Here is a 17,527-nt window from a genome sequence, read left to right on the forward strand (position 1 = left end):
TTTTGAAAATATAAGGATAAAGAAAATATTGAAGATTTCTCCAAACTTTTAAAATTCTTATATTTTTAAAAAGTTGTTAAAAATGGAAAACTCTCTGTTACTTATAATTTTTGTAATTGTAAAAATGTAAATATATTGTCATTTTAATTTTATTTACTTTTTTAAAGTTAACTTATAAAGTAAGTAATTATAGATAATTATAGACGAAAGATTGAAGAAATTATTAGACAATGCTTTTTTTTTAAAAAAAAAACAAAAGCAAATTAGAAGTGGAATGATGTAATAATTTAGTTTTTCAAATATTTCTATGTACAAGTTTATCATAACTTATATAACATTAAAGTCGTACTAATAGGACCGGCGGGAAAACGTATTTTTTGGAGAGTATGAGTATTAAAAATACCAAATGATTATTATTATTTTTTAATCACTAATCAATCTAGTATAATAGCGTTGATTTCAAAGAGCCAAGTATAAAGAATATTTGCAATAGTAATATGTTTCCGACTAAATCTTCTTCTTATGACTTCAAATACCTTCTTTTTTTTTTCTCGAGTCTAAAAATAACCTTGTAAACATTAATTTTTCCGTTGTTTTACTGACGCCCAATTTTGTCCAACATATCTTTCATAGCATTTAGAATGATCAAGTTTTGTAATCGATCAGCGTGCATTGTGGATCTGAAACAATTTTTTATCGGTTTTATATTCGATCTGTAAAATGTATGATAATTAAATATCGTCTTCGAAATGGGGCTCATCTTGTACATGATGTTTTTCATAAAGTACAAGGATACTAAAAACTCAAGTCTAACTATTCCTTTAAACCTTTTTTTTTCAAGAAAATTTTAGATATAGAGGATTTTTTTAAAAAATTGACGATTGTATCCCTATAAAGCCCGTGTTGTCGGCCCTGAGCTGTAGTTCTAGTATTTCTATCTAAATAAAGGTCAGTTGATTTTCTACAAGGGTATTTATAATTGATTAAATAAACACCTTTAAAAATTTTATTGGATCGGTTCAAGTTGTGCATCTTGTCTTAGACAAATTTCTGAGATGTAGAATTTTTAATCAGTGTAAACTTTGTTGTAAATGTCTATATATCTGTATTTGTGCTGAAAGCGCAGAAAGAAAGTTGATAATTTAAAAAAAATTTAAAGTAAACCAAAATTTACCCTGGCGGTCTCAGGAGTGCACAGTGATAAATATATACTATATAAAAATAAAAATAATTACAACATTTTTACGTTAAATTGTTACATTGTAATTGTATCAAAATGTAATTTCAACATATCGTTTGATACTTGAAATACTTTTAATACTTTTTTGAACGTTTTGCTTTTCATCTTTAGTACAGCCACACTGTTTCATCTTTAATGCAGCCACACTGGACTAAAACAGACTACTTTATGACAGCTAATGTTCATTATGCTGTTTTAAATCTAAAAACTAAATAATACAAATGCTTTGATTAGAAACTTGCAATAATTTGATTTACTTAGATTAGAACCCTCTCTCCTCTTTACTTGACTTTACTTGTAGATTTATGTTTTACATTTACATTTATTTTTTTTCTTCGCAATTTTACCTACGAAAGTCCCTATAGCATGTTTTTAGGTGCCGACCAATATTCTATAATCGAAACCACTTTAACACATTTATCGTTTTTGATAGTGAAAGCTTAAGTCTAAAAACATTGTGTAAAATAAAATTTTTAAAATTAATTCATTTTGAATTGGCGACTAAAAATACTAGAATTGAGTGTTTGGAGGATGGAGGGAGGAGAGAGGGTTCTAATCTAAGTAAATCAAATTATTGCAAGTTTCTAATCAAAGCATTTGTATTATTTAGTTTTTAGATTTAAAACAGCATAATGAACATTAGCTGTCATAAAGTAGTCTGTTTTAGTCCAGTGTGGCTGCATTAAAGATGAAACAGTGTGGCTGTACTAAAGATGAAAAGCAAAACGTTCAAAAAAGTATTAAAAGTATTTCAAGTATCAAACGATATGTTGAAATTACATTTTGATACAATTACAATGTAACAATTTAACGTAAAAATGTTGTAATTATTTTTATTTTTATATAGTATATATTTATCACTGTGCACTCCTGAGACCGCCAGCGTAAATTTTGGTTTACTTTAAATTTTTTTGTTTATTTACTATTATTGGGTTAAACAAAGTATTTTAAAATAGTTTTTAAAATCTAAACTAACTTTTAAACATAGAAATTTTAGATTTAATTAATTGAAATGTCTAAAATAAATTGCGTCATTATATGATTGCATCATCTATTCTATTTGGTACAAAATGTTGCAATACCGATGAAAATTATTATTACGGTTAAAGCGATCATATAACACTAGGGTGTTTCATTTCCGACAAATTTTCGAAAATGATTACGTTACAAGCATAACGGGGTAAATAATGTGCCAAAAAAAAGTCTGAAAAATTTTCAAAATTTTAAAATGTCATCTAGAGGTCGCCATCTTGAAAAAACAGCGTTTTTTACACTTTTTTCAACTGTAAACTTGAAAAACTTAAAAAAGAATTAAATTTATGTTACGTTACTGGGTGTATAAATAAAAGGTTATTATATGAACATTTGGTGAAATTTTCAGAAAAATTGGTAAATGTCTAGAGGTCGCCGAATTATAAAGTTTTATTTTTTCAACATATTTTTTTGCTGAATAATTGCTTAAATGCTTTCACCTTAAATAAAATGCATAATTTATGTTTTGAGCATAATTGACCACTAAATGTTGTTGCGTGATTAAATAGTTTGCAAAATAAACATCTGGACGTATGTATATAAATTTCATAAATTTATTTTAAAAAATTCGTTCTTATTTCAATTAGCAAAATTGAAATATTAAAACAATTTTAAAACTAGTTGGAAAAGCGAATATTTTATTGTAACGATGAACCTAAGAAAAAATAATCAAGATTGGTTAATTGGTTACCCTGAATCCAATAAATTATCAAGTTTCAGTCGTCTACCAACAAAAAAACATGTTTTGGGTAGATACTCTCATTTACATTTTTATTCAAAAGGCGACACTTCTGCAAGAGATATTTTTAAACTTGTTCTTGGTGAGCTTAAGGAAGTTTGGGAAAAAGCTGGAGTACCAGTTCGTTCAGATAACTCTTGTCTTTCATTGCTTACCAAATTGTTTGTGGAAATGGTGAAAATAAAAAAAATTGATCACGCAAGTCGAGATGTTAAAGCTGGAAAAGAAAAAATTGTCACATTTTGTAATGAACTTGAGAAACTTTGCGACATTTCAGCAGTAAATGCATATGAACAGTTATTAGTATCACGTAGACCAAAATGGAAAGAAGATTGGGCATTTTATGAAGATCAAAAGAGTAGCAGAAAGTATCATATGGCAGGTAGCATCGATCTAGGTGTTTCAAAATTTTTAGAACGTCGAGAAGATAGACTAAGCATAGATTTTCGGAGAAGTTCAACCGAAGATCAAAAATCGAGTGCCTTTGATGTCAGTGAAATAGTTGAAAGTGCTGACGAAGAAGATCAAAAAGATACAGAGTTTACTCCTTTACCACTAAAGAAAAGAAAGGTGTCTTTAACAAATTCACTAGAGATATCATCAAAGAAGCTCTCAGAAGTAACGGCATCTGTGGCTGATCGATGTTGTTTATCAGTTCGCCAACAACTTCTATTTCAATCCACTATCATCTGCAAAAGCGGAGGCAAACTTAATGAAATTTCTATGTCAGTATCAACTGTGCATCGTCAAAGACAAAATGCGCGAAAGAATATTGTTCTGTCAATTAAAGCTGACTGGGAGATAAACAAACCTAAAAAGGCCATTTTGCACTGGGATTCGAAGCTTTTTCATTTAGACATAGCTCATAATGAAGAACGTGTAGCAGTTCTTATTAGCGGATCTCTTAACGGGTACTTATTTATTTATATAAATCCTATGTATATTTTTTATTTTTGTATTCAAAGAAACTAACTTAAGTTTTATTTGCAGGCCGAAACTTATTGGTGTACCTTTGATTAAAGATTCGACAGGTAAAACTCAATGTGACGAGGTCGTGAAACTTGCGCAAGATTGGAACATTTTGGAAAACATTGTTGGTATATGCTTTGATACAACAGCAAGCAACACAGGTAATAAAAAAGGAGCAGCAACTTTAATTGAAATTGAGTTAAAGAGACCTCTTCTATGGCTCGCATGTCGCCATCATCATAATGAGCTACACATTAAGCATGCATTTACCGCATTAAGAGGAGGTAGCAAAAGTCCAGATGAACCTATTTTTCAACGTTTCCGAGCCGAATTTTCTAGAATTGATATTGATTACTCAAACCTGAATTTTTTTAAATGGCCTACTGATATTAAATCAGAAATATTTAATCAAGCAAGTTTAGTTCTGAAATGGGCTTACCAATGCCTCGAAGAGAAATATTTCCGCGAGAAGATTATCTTGAGTTAATTGAATTAACTATTATCTACCTTGGGGGGAAACTATCAATGGAAAGAATATTCAAAATTCACAAACCAGGTGCAATTCACAATGCCAGATTTATGTCACATTCCATACATATTTTAAAAATGGAACTCTTATCTAATAAATTTATTATGTCCAATAATGAGCAAATTATGATCCTCCGCATGGCTAAGTTTATTAGTCTTTTTTATTCGATGCAATTTCTCCGCTCGAGGATTTCCGTATTTGCTCCAGTTGATGACTTCAAATTTTTTTTTGCAATGAACTGGTATCAAGAAGAAGATTCAGATATCGCAACCGCTGTGATTTCGTCGATTAACCGTCACCTTTGGTATTTAACAGAAGAGCTTGTTATTCTATCTTTATTTAATGAAAAATTGTCAGAATTTACCAGAACAATAATGGCAAAGAAACTTTTTTCTACCCCAAGACCAAAAACATTTTTAATTGGGAAACCAAAATTTCCGACATTAAGTTCTTCAACCGTTATTTATTTTTTAATTGGACCACGGTCGTGGCTTCTTTTTGATTTATTAGGACTAATAAACAACCAGGAATGGCTCCAGATGAATCCACAAGAGTGGAAATTCTTCCAAGATTATCGAACTGCAGACGATTTTGTTATACAATTAGAGGTAACAAATGATTGCGTCGAAAGAGGAATAAAACTTATTGGTGATTTCCGCGAGTGTGCACAAAATGAAGAACAACGACAATTTATTTTGCAAGTTGTCGAACAACACAGAAAGCAAAATCCATCCGATTCGAAATCAATCTAATTAATACTTTATAGTATTTTGTATGTTACTAATATCTTCTTTATTAATTATTATTCTTAGAAAAGCTGAAGCCTAAAAGTAGCCCAGTTAAATTTTTTTTAAGATTTAAAAAAATAACAAGTTTTTTAGCTTTATATTTTAATACGGCGACCTCTAGACATTTACCAATTTTTCTGAAAATTTCACCAAATGTTCATATAATAACCTTTAATATATACACCCAGTAACGTAACATAAATTTAATTATTTTTTAAGTTTTTCAAGTTTAAAGTTGAAAAAAGTGTAAAAAACGCTGTTTTTTCAAGATGGCGACCTCTAGATGACATTTTAAAACTTTGAAAATTTTTCAGAATTTTTTTTTGGCACATTATTTACCCCGTTATGCATGTAACGTAATCATTTTCGAAAATTTGTCGGAAATGAAACACCCTAATATAACACTTATATTTTTTGTCAAAAAATGGCCGACGAAAAATGTCTAATTTGTGCATGTTGCTTTATTTCCTTTGGAAAAGGATCACATAAACTTATTAAAGTAACTCCCGCATTACAACTTCACATTCAAAATTTGATTTGAAGAGAATATGATGTAGAAAAAGAGTGTTGTCCGAAAAACATTTGTAATTCTTGTAAAACAAATTTATATGCATTGAACAGGGGTGAAACATCAAAATTAAATGATTGGATTGAGAAAATATCTCAAATAAACAGACAAAAACTCAGAAGATCATCTGATATTAGTGAAATATCTGAACAGATCACAACAAATAATCAAGATATCGTTGATAAAATTGTTAAAAAGATATGTCCTTCTTGCTTTTCTATAATAGGTATGATTTCCTTAAGTAAATTAAAAATATTGTATAACTTATATATTTTAGCTAATAAACTATTTCTTCAATTATTAAAAAAAATAATTTAAATTTAGCATAGAGTCTATGCTAGTCAATACATAGTCTATGATAGACTTATTAAATATTAGTGTATTATTTTTATATGTTTTACAAATATAATAATATCAGAGTTTTTCCTACTTTAAATTTCTATTTAGGCAAAGGAATTTCTCACTTTTGCTGTAAAAGTGAAGCTGTAAAAAACCTAATTATGATGGCTGAAGGTCTTGGAAATGTATCCAGTGAGCAAGTTGCTTCTGGGATTCTCAAAATAAAAATGAAAAGAGACAATATTAAATCTGGAGACAAATTTCCTTTAAAAACCTTTGGAAACAATCTTCTTCTTGTTGTTGGCACACCTGATAATAAATGCAGCAGAGCATCCGTTAAAAAGTTATCTCTAGAAACTATAATGGAAATCTCTAATACTTTAAACCTGAGTAAAAGAAAGACTAACCTACTTTGTAAACATAAGCGGCAAAATTTAGGGAAGAAAATGTTAGAACCAAATATAGCAACTCAGATAGAGGAGCTGCATAATATATTTTCAGATTTTTATGATGTCAAAACTGAATCATTCATTTCAGGGGATGAAGAGATAAGTCGGAGTTTGGTATTTGTAAAAGACACTTCTGATTTAATTCTTCATATGATTAATGAAAGAAGTTTGAATCCTTATAGCACTATTGCTAGGATTTCCATTGATGGTGGACAGGGTTTTCTTAAATGCGTTATAAATGTTTTTGACCCACTATGTAAACATACAACTTCAGAAATTCTTGATGATTGTGGTGTAAAAAGATCATTGGTTTTGGCTTAAGTTGAAGATGTTTCAGAGCATAATGGTAATCTTAGCAAACTATTGAAACCACTAGCTCTGAGTGATGTAAAATATTCAATAGCATTTGATCTAAAATGTGGTAACTCTTTATTTGGTTTAAGCAGTCACAGCAGCAAGTATGCATGTCTCTGGTGTGAAGGGGAAAGTACTCTTGAGAGCGAAAAAAAAAGAACTTTAGGTTCAATTGATATCAACTACAATAAATTCATTGAAGATGGATGCAAAAAGAATCACATGATGGATTTTAAAAACTGTATTTCTCCTAGGGTTGCGTATCTTGATGAACCTCTAGAAACTTTAGTAGAACATCTCATTCCTCCACCAGAGTTACACATTCTAATTGGTATTACTTCTATGTTTGTAAAAATATTAATTACATTGTGACCTGATTTTGATTCGTGGCTTAAGTCGAATTATATAATCTATAGAGGTTACCACGGAACTGGTTTGGATGGTAATAATTCACAGAGACTTTTAGATAAATTAGATAATTTAGAAGTTAACCTTCTAAGTGCAGCCTCTATATTACCAAATATGATATTTCTCCAACCTGTAGTTAGCTGTCTTAGAAAGTTTTCAGTTATTAAAACAAAAGGTTTTAGCATGTTTATTGGAGAATCTATTGCTGAATCAGTTTTAGATTTTAAAAAAGCTTTTGAAAATCTGCAGCTTCATCTTCTGGAAAAGTTTAACTACCAATTAAATATTAGCTGGAAAGTTCATATTTTAGTATGTCATCTTTTTCCTTTTCTTCAGCATAGTCAGTTTGGGCTTGGTGTATATGCTGAGCAGGCAGGAGAAAGTGCTCACCACTATCACTATCAAGTATGGAAGCGATACAAGCGTCGTTTGGAACACAATGATTATGCAAAACAGCTTAAGAAAAGTGTGATTGAGTTTGGTATAAACAGTTTCAAGTAGTCCTTTTCTCTCATTTTTTAAAATTGTGAACTTTGAAATGATTGAATTATTTTATAAGGAATTTTAATATTTCATGTTAAACTGCTACATTTATTGCCTTGATGTTATATTGTTAATCTAGAATTTATCTTAATTTTATCATAAAAGATCTCATTTTTTCATTTTAAAGTTGTATTTTTTGTAACAAAAAATGTTTTAGAAGTGTAATACTCCTATAAATTTTGAAAAAAATCACCGCCCTTCTCATATTACCCCCTCCCCCTCCATATGTTATTTTAGGTAAAAACTAATTTTGCAAAAAAAATGTTTAAAAGTTATTTTAGATTTTAAAAATTATTTTAATATACTTACCTAAACCCAATATTAATGATTAAACAAAAAAAATTAGAGTAAACCAAAATTTACCCTGGCGGTCTCAGGAGAGCACAGTGTTATATGTATGACAATGTATGCGGTTCTTGATGATTCTTTTGGTCATCTGCAAGTTTCCCGCGTTCATCTTACAATTCGTATATTTACAGAAGTTTGTTTATTATTTATGTTTGTGATTATTTAAATTTATATTTATATTAAATCTTAACGAATCTTTATTATGTAATCACGAAAATGTATACTATGGAACAAAAATAAACTAAAAAAAAAGAAAAAGGAATGAAAATAACAAACGGGTAAATTCTTAAAGATAATAATATTCTGTTTTAAATTTCTTGCTTAACTCTTTGTTCACTTTTTAACCAGAGCCCTGGCTATAACATATCTAGGTGATGTTTAAAACAAAGAAAATTAAAAAAATGAGAACGCAATGATTAAAACGAAATATATAAAATTTTGATCGCATGATAAAAGTAATATTCCAGAAACTTTACATAATGATACTCGTACATCAGTTCATTGAAGTATATAATATATGGGCTAAATAATTATTACTATTTACGTATTTAAATGTACTTATACAAAAAATAAAACATTCAAGATGTAGCTATTTCGTCAAAGTTAAAAAGGGCTCCTTAGAAAGACTTTTAAAAAAATATATGACTTTTACGTATTTCAACATAAAATTCTTAAGTATTCGCATAAAGGTTAAAAATTTAAATCATAACATGAAATAAATAAAAGAAGTATAAAAGTTTGTAAATTAAAACAAAACCCAAAACGTCAATTTTTTTTAGCTGACTCTGCATTTCTTGAATTCTTAATTTGTATTTTCAAAAAAAAAGGTAGCATCATGGATTTAAAAGTCAGAGATAACAAAATTCTTCAAACTTATCTCGTAAGTTACCTTTGCTCTTTAGGTTCTATGTAATATTTATACAAATATTTCTACATAGAACTTTTACTGATATCCATTTGTTGTCTACTTTAAAATTATTTAAAACTTCAATCTTTGTACATTTCAGATCTGCTTTTTATTACTTGACTATTTTTTATTTAGTACTATTACACTCATATATTTTTAAAAAAAACCTTATCGCCTATCTCTCATTAGAAACGTATTTAAAATCCTTAAACATATGAAATATAAGAAATTCAAAAAATATAATAAGTCAAAAAATAAAAATAGATTAATGTAACTAAAAGAAAAAGTAGTTAAAAATAAAATTGAAAAGTTACCATTAAAAATAAATCCTCTATTGGCTTTTATCTCTATTTACAAGTTAACTTAATAATAAATTAAATAAAGTTTCTTACAAAACATCCAAAGATATATAGGGGAGAATGTGCCATCATAATACATGGGGCATCGTGAATCAATGTAATTGTAAAACCATCTAAAGAGTTGTGACAACTACTTTCATATGGTAAAACAGTTAACTCTACAGCTATGCTTTGACTAAAAAAATTATACTTTTTGACATTATTAGGTCTGCAATGGATCAAACTTGGTTGTTTTTGATGACGAAGTATTTTTTACTTTTTAAATTTGCCAAATTTAACACATGTTATTCAATGCGTCAGTCGGTGCGTAACTTCATTTCATAAACTACAATCCATTGGCTCTTTCTTCATTTAACAAAATCAATGAAAAAATAAGCTGATACTAAAAGTAAAGCGATTCTTTATTTAAGAAAGTATCAGGCAACTTGATACAGCATTAGTAAGGGCCCTAAAACTGTAGAACAATTCTCCATTTTATTATAAACAATTCTAAATGTTACTTATATCAATTTTTACTGTCAATTTTTAAGAATTTTATGTAAATATAACACTATAATCCAATTTTAATACAAAGCCATTTTATTTTGTGACGCTCAATGACATTTAAAACGATATATTGTCTGGAATTTTAAAACGTGTTTCGGACCGTTGGATGCATTATTTGCGTTATAAATAATAACTTAATTGTCGTTCTAGTAATATTTGTATTTTCTTGAAGTTTTATACTTTTTATTTACTTTTAAATGATGCTCATAACCAGCAAATATGCTATAGCGGATTTTCAGAGGACCTATATAGGCAATTGAGGGAAGTAGTTTTTCCCATCGCTTACTTAGTGGACCATTAGTAGCAGCCGCCAAAAGTTGCTTGCCAATAATTAACCACCATTAAAATGTTGGAAAATTATCGGCTTGCCATTTATAGTATTATAGTATATTCCACTAAGTAACCGATGAGCAAAACTCCAATAAACCGCTAAAAAACGCCTATATAGGTCCACTACAAGTCCACTAAAACAATGTTTGTTGTGTAGTTAGTACTCATAGCAGACCATTTTTTAATGAACTATTTATTTATATTCTTTAAGAGAAAAGACTAAATTATTATTATCTGCAAAAACAAATACAAGTATTGCAATATTTCGACTGCAAAAAACAATGCATTGTTAACATGCCCAACTTATACAACCTTTCCCTGCTTGTTTTTTTTTTTTTTTAATTTTTTTATTTCGTCATTCAAAAAAGAATACAATGTCGTTTTATATAAGTAAAATCTACATGACCGGGGCTAAAAGAAGACAATATTTGCCTTATCACTACGCTCCGACGTGCTTTCATCAGCAAGCGTGTACAATTATTAAAATGTAAGCATAAAATCACTTTGTACCATATAAAAAATAACTACAAATTTTCCAAGTAAGTTAAGATCAGTTACTAATCTATAATCAAAAGAAAATCGTAAACAAAGATGACAAAAAAAAAAATAATAATAATTACAACTAAAAACTAAAAATATGTTAATAGGATAATTTAAAGAAAATTTAAATTATAGACCTGTCAATAAGATAGTTGTTAAAACATATAAAAAATTAAAAATTAAAAAAAAAAAGAAGAAAAAAAGAAAAAAAAGAATCATAAAAGAATTTAATTCAATAACATCGTTAAGAAGTTTTTTGTTTGAGTTTATTTTAGGAAAGAGAAATTTTGTTGCTAAAATATTTAAATTTTTGCCATGTTTTATTTTTACTCAAAAAGCAATTAAAATCACTGCAATTTTAGGATTTTAAACTAGGTAATTTTTATGAAAAACACTGGGTAATTTGAGCATGCTCATATTACACAAAAATAGTTTAAAATAGTCAAATTAAATGTTTTTATGCATTATTTTTTTGCTAACATACTTTGCTTTATGAAAAATTAAGTTTTATAATTTTAGCATCGAAATTTAATGCCACAAATTTAGTCATGCGTGATAATAATATTTCAACAACAAAAAAAAATTAAATAGCGTTTTAATTAGATGATACCCGCTCAGTGCTTCATATAAATTTACGCCAATTATATTAATTTCAACTATCATTACAAAAAGTCGGTTCAAAAAATAAAAAGCAACTTTAACTTCACTTCTTACATCTTAAAAATCTTTTAGTATGCTTATATTATGAAATCTTTTGTATCCTCATATAATTTAAGTACGCTCATATTATGAGCATACTGAAAGATTTCTAAGATGTATGAAGTGAAATTAAAGTTACTTTTTATTTTTTGAATCAACTTACAAAAAACATTAAATTTCATTAATCATACTTTTTCGGCATATAATGTGGCCAAATCGCTGTCTTTATCGTAACGACAAGTCGTTACGATAAAGACAGCGATTTGGCCACGAGGATCGCTAGCTTTTTAATCTAGCATATCGCTAGCGATATGCTAGCTTAAATAGCTAGCGATATGCTAGCTTATTTAGTTAGCAAATAGCTAGCGACAAGTCGTAACGATAAAGACAGTGATTTAGCCACGAAGATCGCAAGCTAAATAAGCTAGCGAACAGCTAGCGACAAGTCGTTACGAAAAGGCATCGGTTTAGCCACGAGGATCGCTAGCCTGATAAGCTAGCGATTCGCAAGCTAAATAAGGTAGAGAATAGCTAGTGAAAACTCGTAACAATAACATGGTACGCATTTTTGTTTCCAATCCACAAACTTTTCTATACATGGCCTTCACTATAAATTGAATGCCTTCAACAGTATTGGGTTCAACATTTGCTTTCAGAATAAAGTTATTTATTTGGTCTATCCCATTTTTTTGAGACGGTAAAGAAAAGAAAGAAGATGAATGCAATAGTGGTTGAATTTGTGAAACAAACTGCAACTCTAATGGAAACACTGTCTGTGTAACTGGCGAGTCATCCATTGAGGCAGAGACAGACAGAAAGTTCTAAAACAAGATTAACAATGATTACAAATGCTTATAAATGCTTATAAATGGTTTAAAAACTCTATCACAATATTCTAATTATACTGATTTTTTCATTTAAAAATGGTAACTAAAAAAACAACAATTAAACCATTTAAATAAAAACAAAAAAAAATTCTTAATTTCACAAATGGGATGAAAAATAGTTAAAAATGTATACTGAATTGGAATCGGGGAGCTTTGGTGGCTCCCACGATGGCCATGAAGGTAAAGACGGTTCTTCAAAAAGGCTTTTTCTTTTCTCTTTCTGTTTTGAAGATTTATAGGAGTTCTCTAGTTGTTTTTTTGATGCATTAAAATCAATTTCTACTTCTGATTCTGCAGTAAGAATATGCTACAAAACAAATAACTTTTTTAGTATACGTATAATCATAGTTTTATATGTACAATAAACATATACTAAAATCTTGTGTCTTGATTACAATATAAATAATTTATTAAGTTGTTTAAAAACACTCACATTTAAAGGTGGAATGCTCTGCCTTTTGCTTTGCCCCACACGATCAATAAGTCTGAGGAGTCCATTTTTAGGAGTCAAATTTTTTTTTGCTTCAAATTTTTGAATTTTTTGAATAAGCGATTTCTTATCAATTCCAACTGAAACGTATAAAATAAATAAAAAATACAACTTTGTAAGATTAATTAACTTTTAAAAAATGTTACTACTGAAACACTTCTTGATTTTTAATTCCAACAGGGTATAAAATACTTATCTGTATTATGCATGCCGCATTTACACCATCCTTATGCATTGCCTTTATTTGAAGGTCATCTTCTGTTAATGTTTGACCACAAGATCTCCAATCATCCATAGACCAATTTTTTAGTTTCTCTGACATTATTATGTCGCAGTTTTTTAATTCCAGAACTTCACTGTCACAATACAAATATACAATACAATTCATCTGAAATAAAACATTTATAAAATGTAACATAAAAGTTATACATTAATTATTTAGAAAATATGCAGTTAAAATAGTTTAAAGACTTCAAATGAATTGATATATTTTTAAATCAATACAAAAATTTTTAAAAAAGTTAAAAAAATTAATCAAGTCCTGTAAATAATTTAAAATTATAACCCATAACAACTTTAAAACTTTAGTTTAATTTACAGACCAATGGGATAATTAGAAAGTAGTTTTCCGTTGAAAAAATCACGACAAATTTTAGAACGGGTCAAACATTATAAGCATGTGTGCGACTTTTCTGATAATATCCAATTCTAAGGACTTTTGATGAGTACGGAAATGTATAAAGTGGCTTCACACAAGATAAAAGAAAACAGTCAAGACTTGTACAAGTACATAAAACAATCGAACCATCAGCAATAACAAAAGCACAATCTGGCAGATCAGAAGAAATCTTTACAGTGTTCAAGTGATTAGTAGTTACTGATCAACTATCATTTAAGCAAACAATTGCGTGTTGAAAAATGTTTCTACCTGTTTTAATTCGCCTTTTTAATAAACCCAACATATTTTCGAATTGAAATGCAGAAAATGAGTCCAAAGATCCATATTTTGCTACAAACTAAGCTAGATGAATTAATATATGCACATTAAAGACCATAGATCTTTAACTAAATAATATAGGCATAAATTCTACGAATTTTTAACACATTCAGATGCAATAACATGATAAGCAAAATATTCATCAGAAGCCAAAACATACATGCTGAAGTGCAACATAATAAAATAGTCATAATACCGATCTGGCAAATTATCATGTAAGAGAAATGGTCCAAGATATAAAACAAACTGTCAAAATTCAGAGGCTTTCCAGTTTTTAAATTTAACCAAAGAACTAAGTTTTCTGTGGAATTCTGATGGTAAATACTTCCTTATATCATCAATTTCAGTGGATAATTTAATCAGTAAATGTTCTGAAAGTCTACAAGATAAATGCAGAAAATAATTAACATGGCCCTTCACCTCTTTTTTTCAAAAGAGGTGAAGGGCCATGTTAATTATTTTCTGATATATTTTTGTAACTTTCATCAGAACGTGGTGCACAATTCTTATCTGTAAAAACAATACGATTGTAACAATACTCACCTTTGATATTACAGTACCCACATCCATAATATGCAAATGAGCGTGCAGGTGTATTGCAAATAAAATCAACATCAGAAAAAACCATTCGTTGTCCTTTCAAATCAAAAGGAACACTTAAAATTTGCAACTCATCAACCAGCTGTTTAAGATAAAAATTCAAATTTGGTTTTTCCACACCACAGTGCAATGCTACAAGAAGTGCACCAAATGACTGTAATACCTAAATTACATTAGAATTGGCCAAAAAGATACTTTAGAATATTTAAAAACAGGCAAACCATCAAAATTAAAAAACAGCCGTAATTTTACTATACCACTGTTGCCATCTTTATTTTTTAAATTAAATTGTAAATTATGATGGTCCATACAATACAATAAATTGTCTTTCACGCCAATATATGACATCAAATTTTTTTTCTTCAATTCTTTTTACCCAATTTTTAGACTGGTTGTAGGTTATTGACTTAGCTTTAAGTGTAGTAACAAATAGTGGCAATGTTTTATCATAATTGATGTTTAATAACTTTAAAAGAGCTTCCATAGCATTTCTAGTCAGATTATATCTTAAATAAAAGTCCAAAAGTTTTTGATTTATGTCATAGCATTTTGATGTCATGCAAATGTCATTGTCCTTATCAGATGACTCATCAGAACTAATTACATTGCTAAACTCAAATGAAATATCATTATTAGAACTTGCATTATATTCATAATCAAGTATTTTATTTTCTACTGCTTCAATGTTATCAGATGACTCATCTGAACTAATTACATCACTAAACTCGGATGAAATATCATTATTACAACTCGCATTACATTAATAATCATCAAGTATTTTATTTTCAACTGCTTCAACGTTAGCATCTTCAATTAAAGATACTCTAGCATTTTCAAGACTTTTTCGACGAGCTGTTCTTAACGACCTGATGAACTAAAAATGTAATTTTATATTTGATAATGCTTTAAATATATGTAAAGCATTATCAAAAAAATATATAATATATATATATATATATATATATATATATATATATATATATATACATATATATATATATATATTTATATATATATATATATATATATATATATATATATATATATATATATAAATATATACATATATATATATATATATATATATATATATATATAATATATATATAATATATATATATAATATATATATATACATATATATATATATATATATATATATATATATATATTCTTATTATTATTATTATTACATATATTATAAAATATGTAATATAAAAATAATAAAAGTTATTTAAAAGTAATATAAAGCAATATAACATATGTAAAGCATTATCAATAAAATAAACTAAATTTTTATGTTTTTAAATATACATATATATAAAAATATAAAAATTTAGGTCTGATATGATATTATATATATAAAAAAGATCTTATTTTATATATAAAATAAGATCTTTTTTATATATCTTATATTTAAGATATAAAGTAAAATGGGGTAAAAGTGAATAGCAGGGAAAACACTTATAAAAAACTTTTAAATTTGAGTGAATTAGGTTTTAAACAAAAATATTTAACAATTATTTTAGCTGTATATTATAAAGAAATTTGTGCTGTTTCGAATGACATAAAATAAACAAATATCAATTGTCAATAGTAACCTGACCGCGCTTATATATCTTACCAACATCTATAAATAATTTATTTCCACAAGTCTTGAACAGTCAGCCGAAACTACAACTGTATAAAACATTTCGACTTAATCGGTATCTAAAAAGCGCAAGAATCTTAAGCGGTATCTATAAGTCGCAATCAAATCGACAGCTGCAAACTGCGATATGTAGATATCGTTTTGTGGCTATTATTTAGCTAGCTACAAAGCTACAATTTGTTACTAGCGATAAATTGAAATTAAATCAATAGATATTACCAAGATGCTTATATTACAATAATCTACCCTAAATGCTAAAAATTTATGATTCGTATATGACATTACATATGAATGCCAAAATGTATTTTTCAAGGTATTTTGCAAGAAAAACGATTTTCATTCTTTTAAGTCCAAAACAAAAACTTTGCAATGCAGTGTTTACAAATATATCGGGTTTATGATAAGTTATTAAATTATTATTTACAAACTCTTTTTCCAAAAGGGTGAAAAGTGCTTGTTAACAACTGTTTACAAGTATTTGTAAGATAATGAATATATTACACGAACATATTATTAAATTGAAAAAATAAATGTTTTGGAGTAAACATTAACTGTTTGATTTATTTTTTATTAGTTTTCGCCGGTTTTAATCAATGCAAGCCAGAAAATTTTTGATGAACTTTGAATACCTGGCAGGCTTTTCGTCTATGGGAACAAAATTTTTTTTAAATAACTGCAATTTCAAGTAACTGAAGAATGTTTGCATGAGTATTTAAAAACTCTAACTGCGGGGTTAGAGTTTTTAAATACTCATGCAAACATCCTAGCTGGGATTACTAGGACTGGGTTCGGGCTGGGATTTGTTCTGGGTGCCAGATGGGTCCCGTATATTGTGTGAAAATAATGCTGCAAATAAATCTGGATTTTTACCGGGATCGGCATGGGGCTTCCGTAAATGGTTTGCGGCTGGTTTGTATTGATGAGACGCGTGGTTAAATGGTAGCATGTATTTTCTAATCAAAGCTGTTTTTTTTGGCATCGTTTTTATTAAAAAGTTTTGTTGAAATAAAATTACAAAATTCTTTTAAAATGTCATATGCAGTAAGCATTTAGAGTAAATATACACAGGAACTTCATTTGGTTTTTTTATTGTATTTTTGTAAAAAAATATTTACATAGTATGTAAATAAATTTTAAACTGATATGTTCAAGCAAATTTCAATGTCACTTTACAAAATATGGTAATGTTTTACTAAGTAACACTGTCATATCTTA

At 28.1% G+C, this 17,527-nt stretch overlaps 1 protein-coding gene across 1 annotated transcript; it reads left to right on the forward strand.

The window, feature by feature from the left end:
- Positions 1–2,921: 2,921 nt before the first annotated feature.
- On the forward strand, positions 2,922–4,635 carry LOC136079471 (uncharacterized). The gene is made up of 2 exons (XM_065795210.1): positions 2,922–3,922; positions 4,002–4,635. The coding sequence occupies exons 1-2, from the start codon at positions 2,922–2,924 to the stop codon at positions 4,465–4,467; spliced, it is 1,467 nt and encodes a 488-aa protein (XP_065651282.1). The 3' UTR covers positions 4,468–4,635.
- Positions 4,636–17,527: the final 12,892 nt, after the last annotated feature.

The sequence above is a fragment of the Hydra vulgaris genome, chromosome 04 (genome assembly GCF_038396675.1).
Source record: "Hydra vulgaris chromosome 04, alternate assembly HydraT2T_AEP".
In the NCBI taxonomy this organism is placed as follows: Eukaryota; Metazoa; Cnidaria; class Hydrozoa; order Anthoathecata; family Hydridae; genus Hydra; species Hydra vulgaris.

What these genes read in the sequence shown, in the direction of transcription:
- LOC136079471 (XM_065795210.1), top strand. Translation starts at nt 2,922, where the DNA reads ATGAACCTAAGAAAAAATAATCAAGATTGGTTAATTGGTTACCCTGAA. An exon ending in ATTAGCGGATCTCTTAACGG is followed by an intron (nt 3,923 to 4,001) that starts GTACTTATTTAT and finishes TTTTATTTGCAG; the next exon opens with GCCGAAACTTATTGGTGTAC.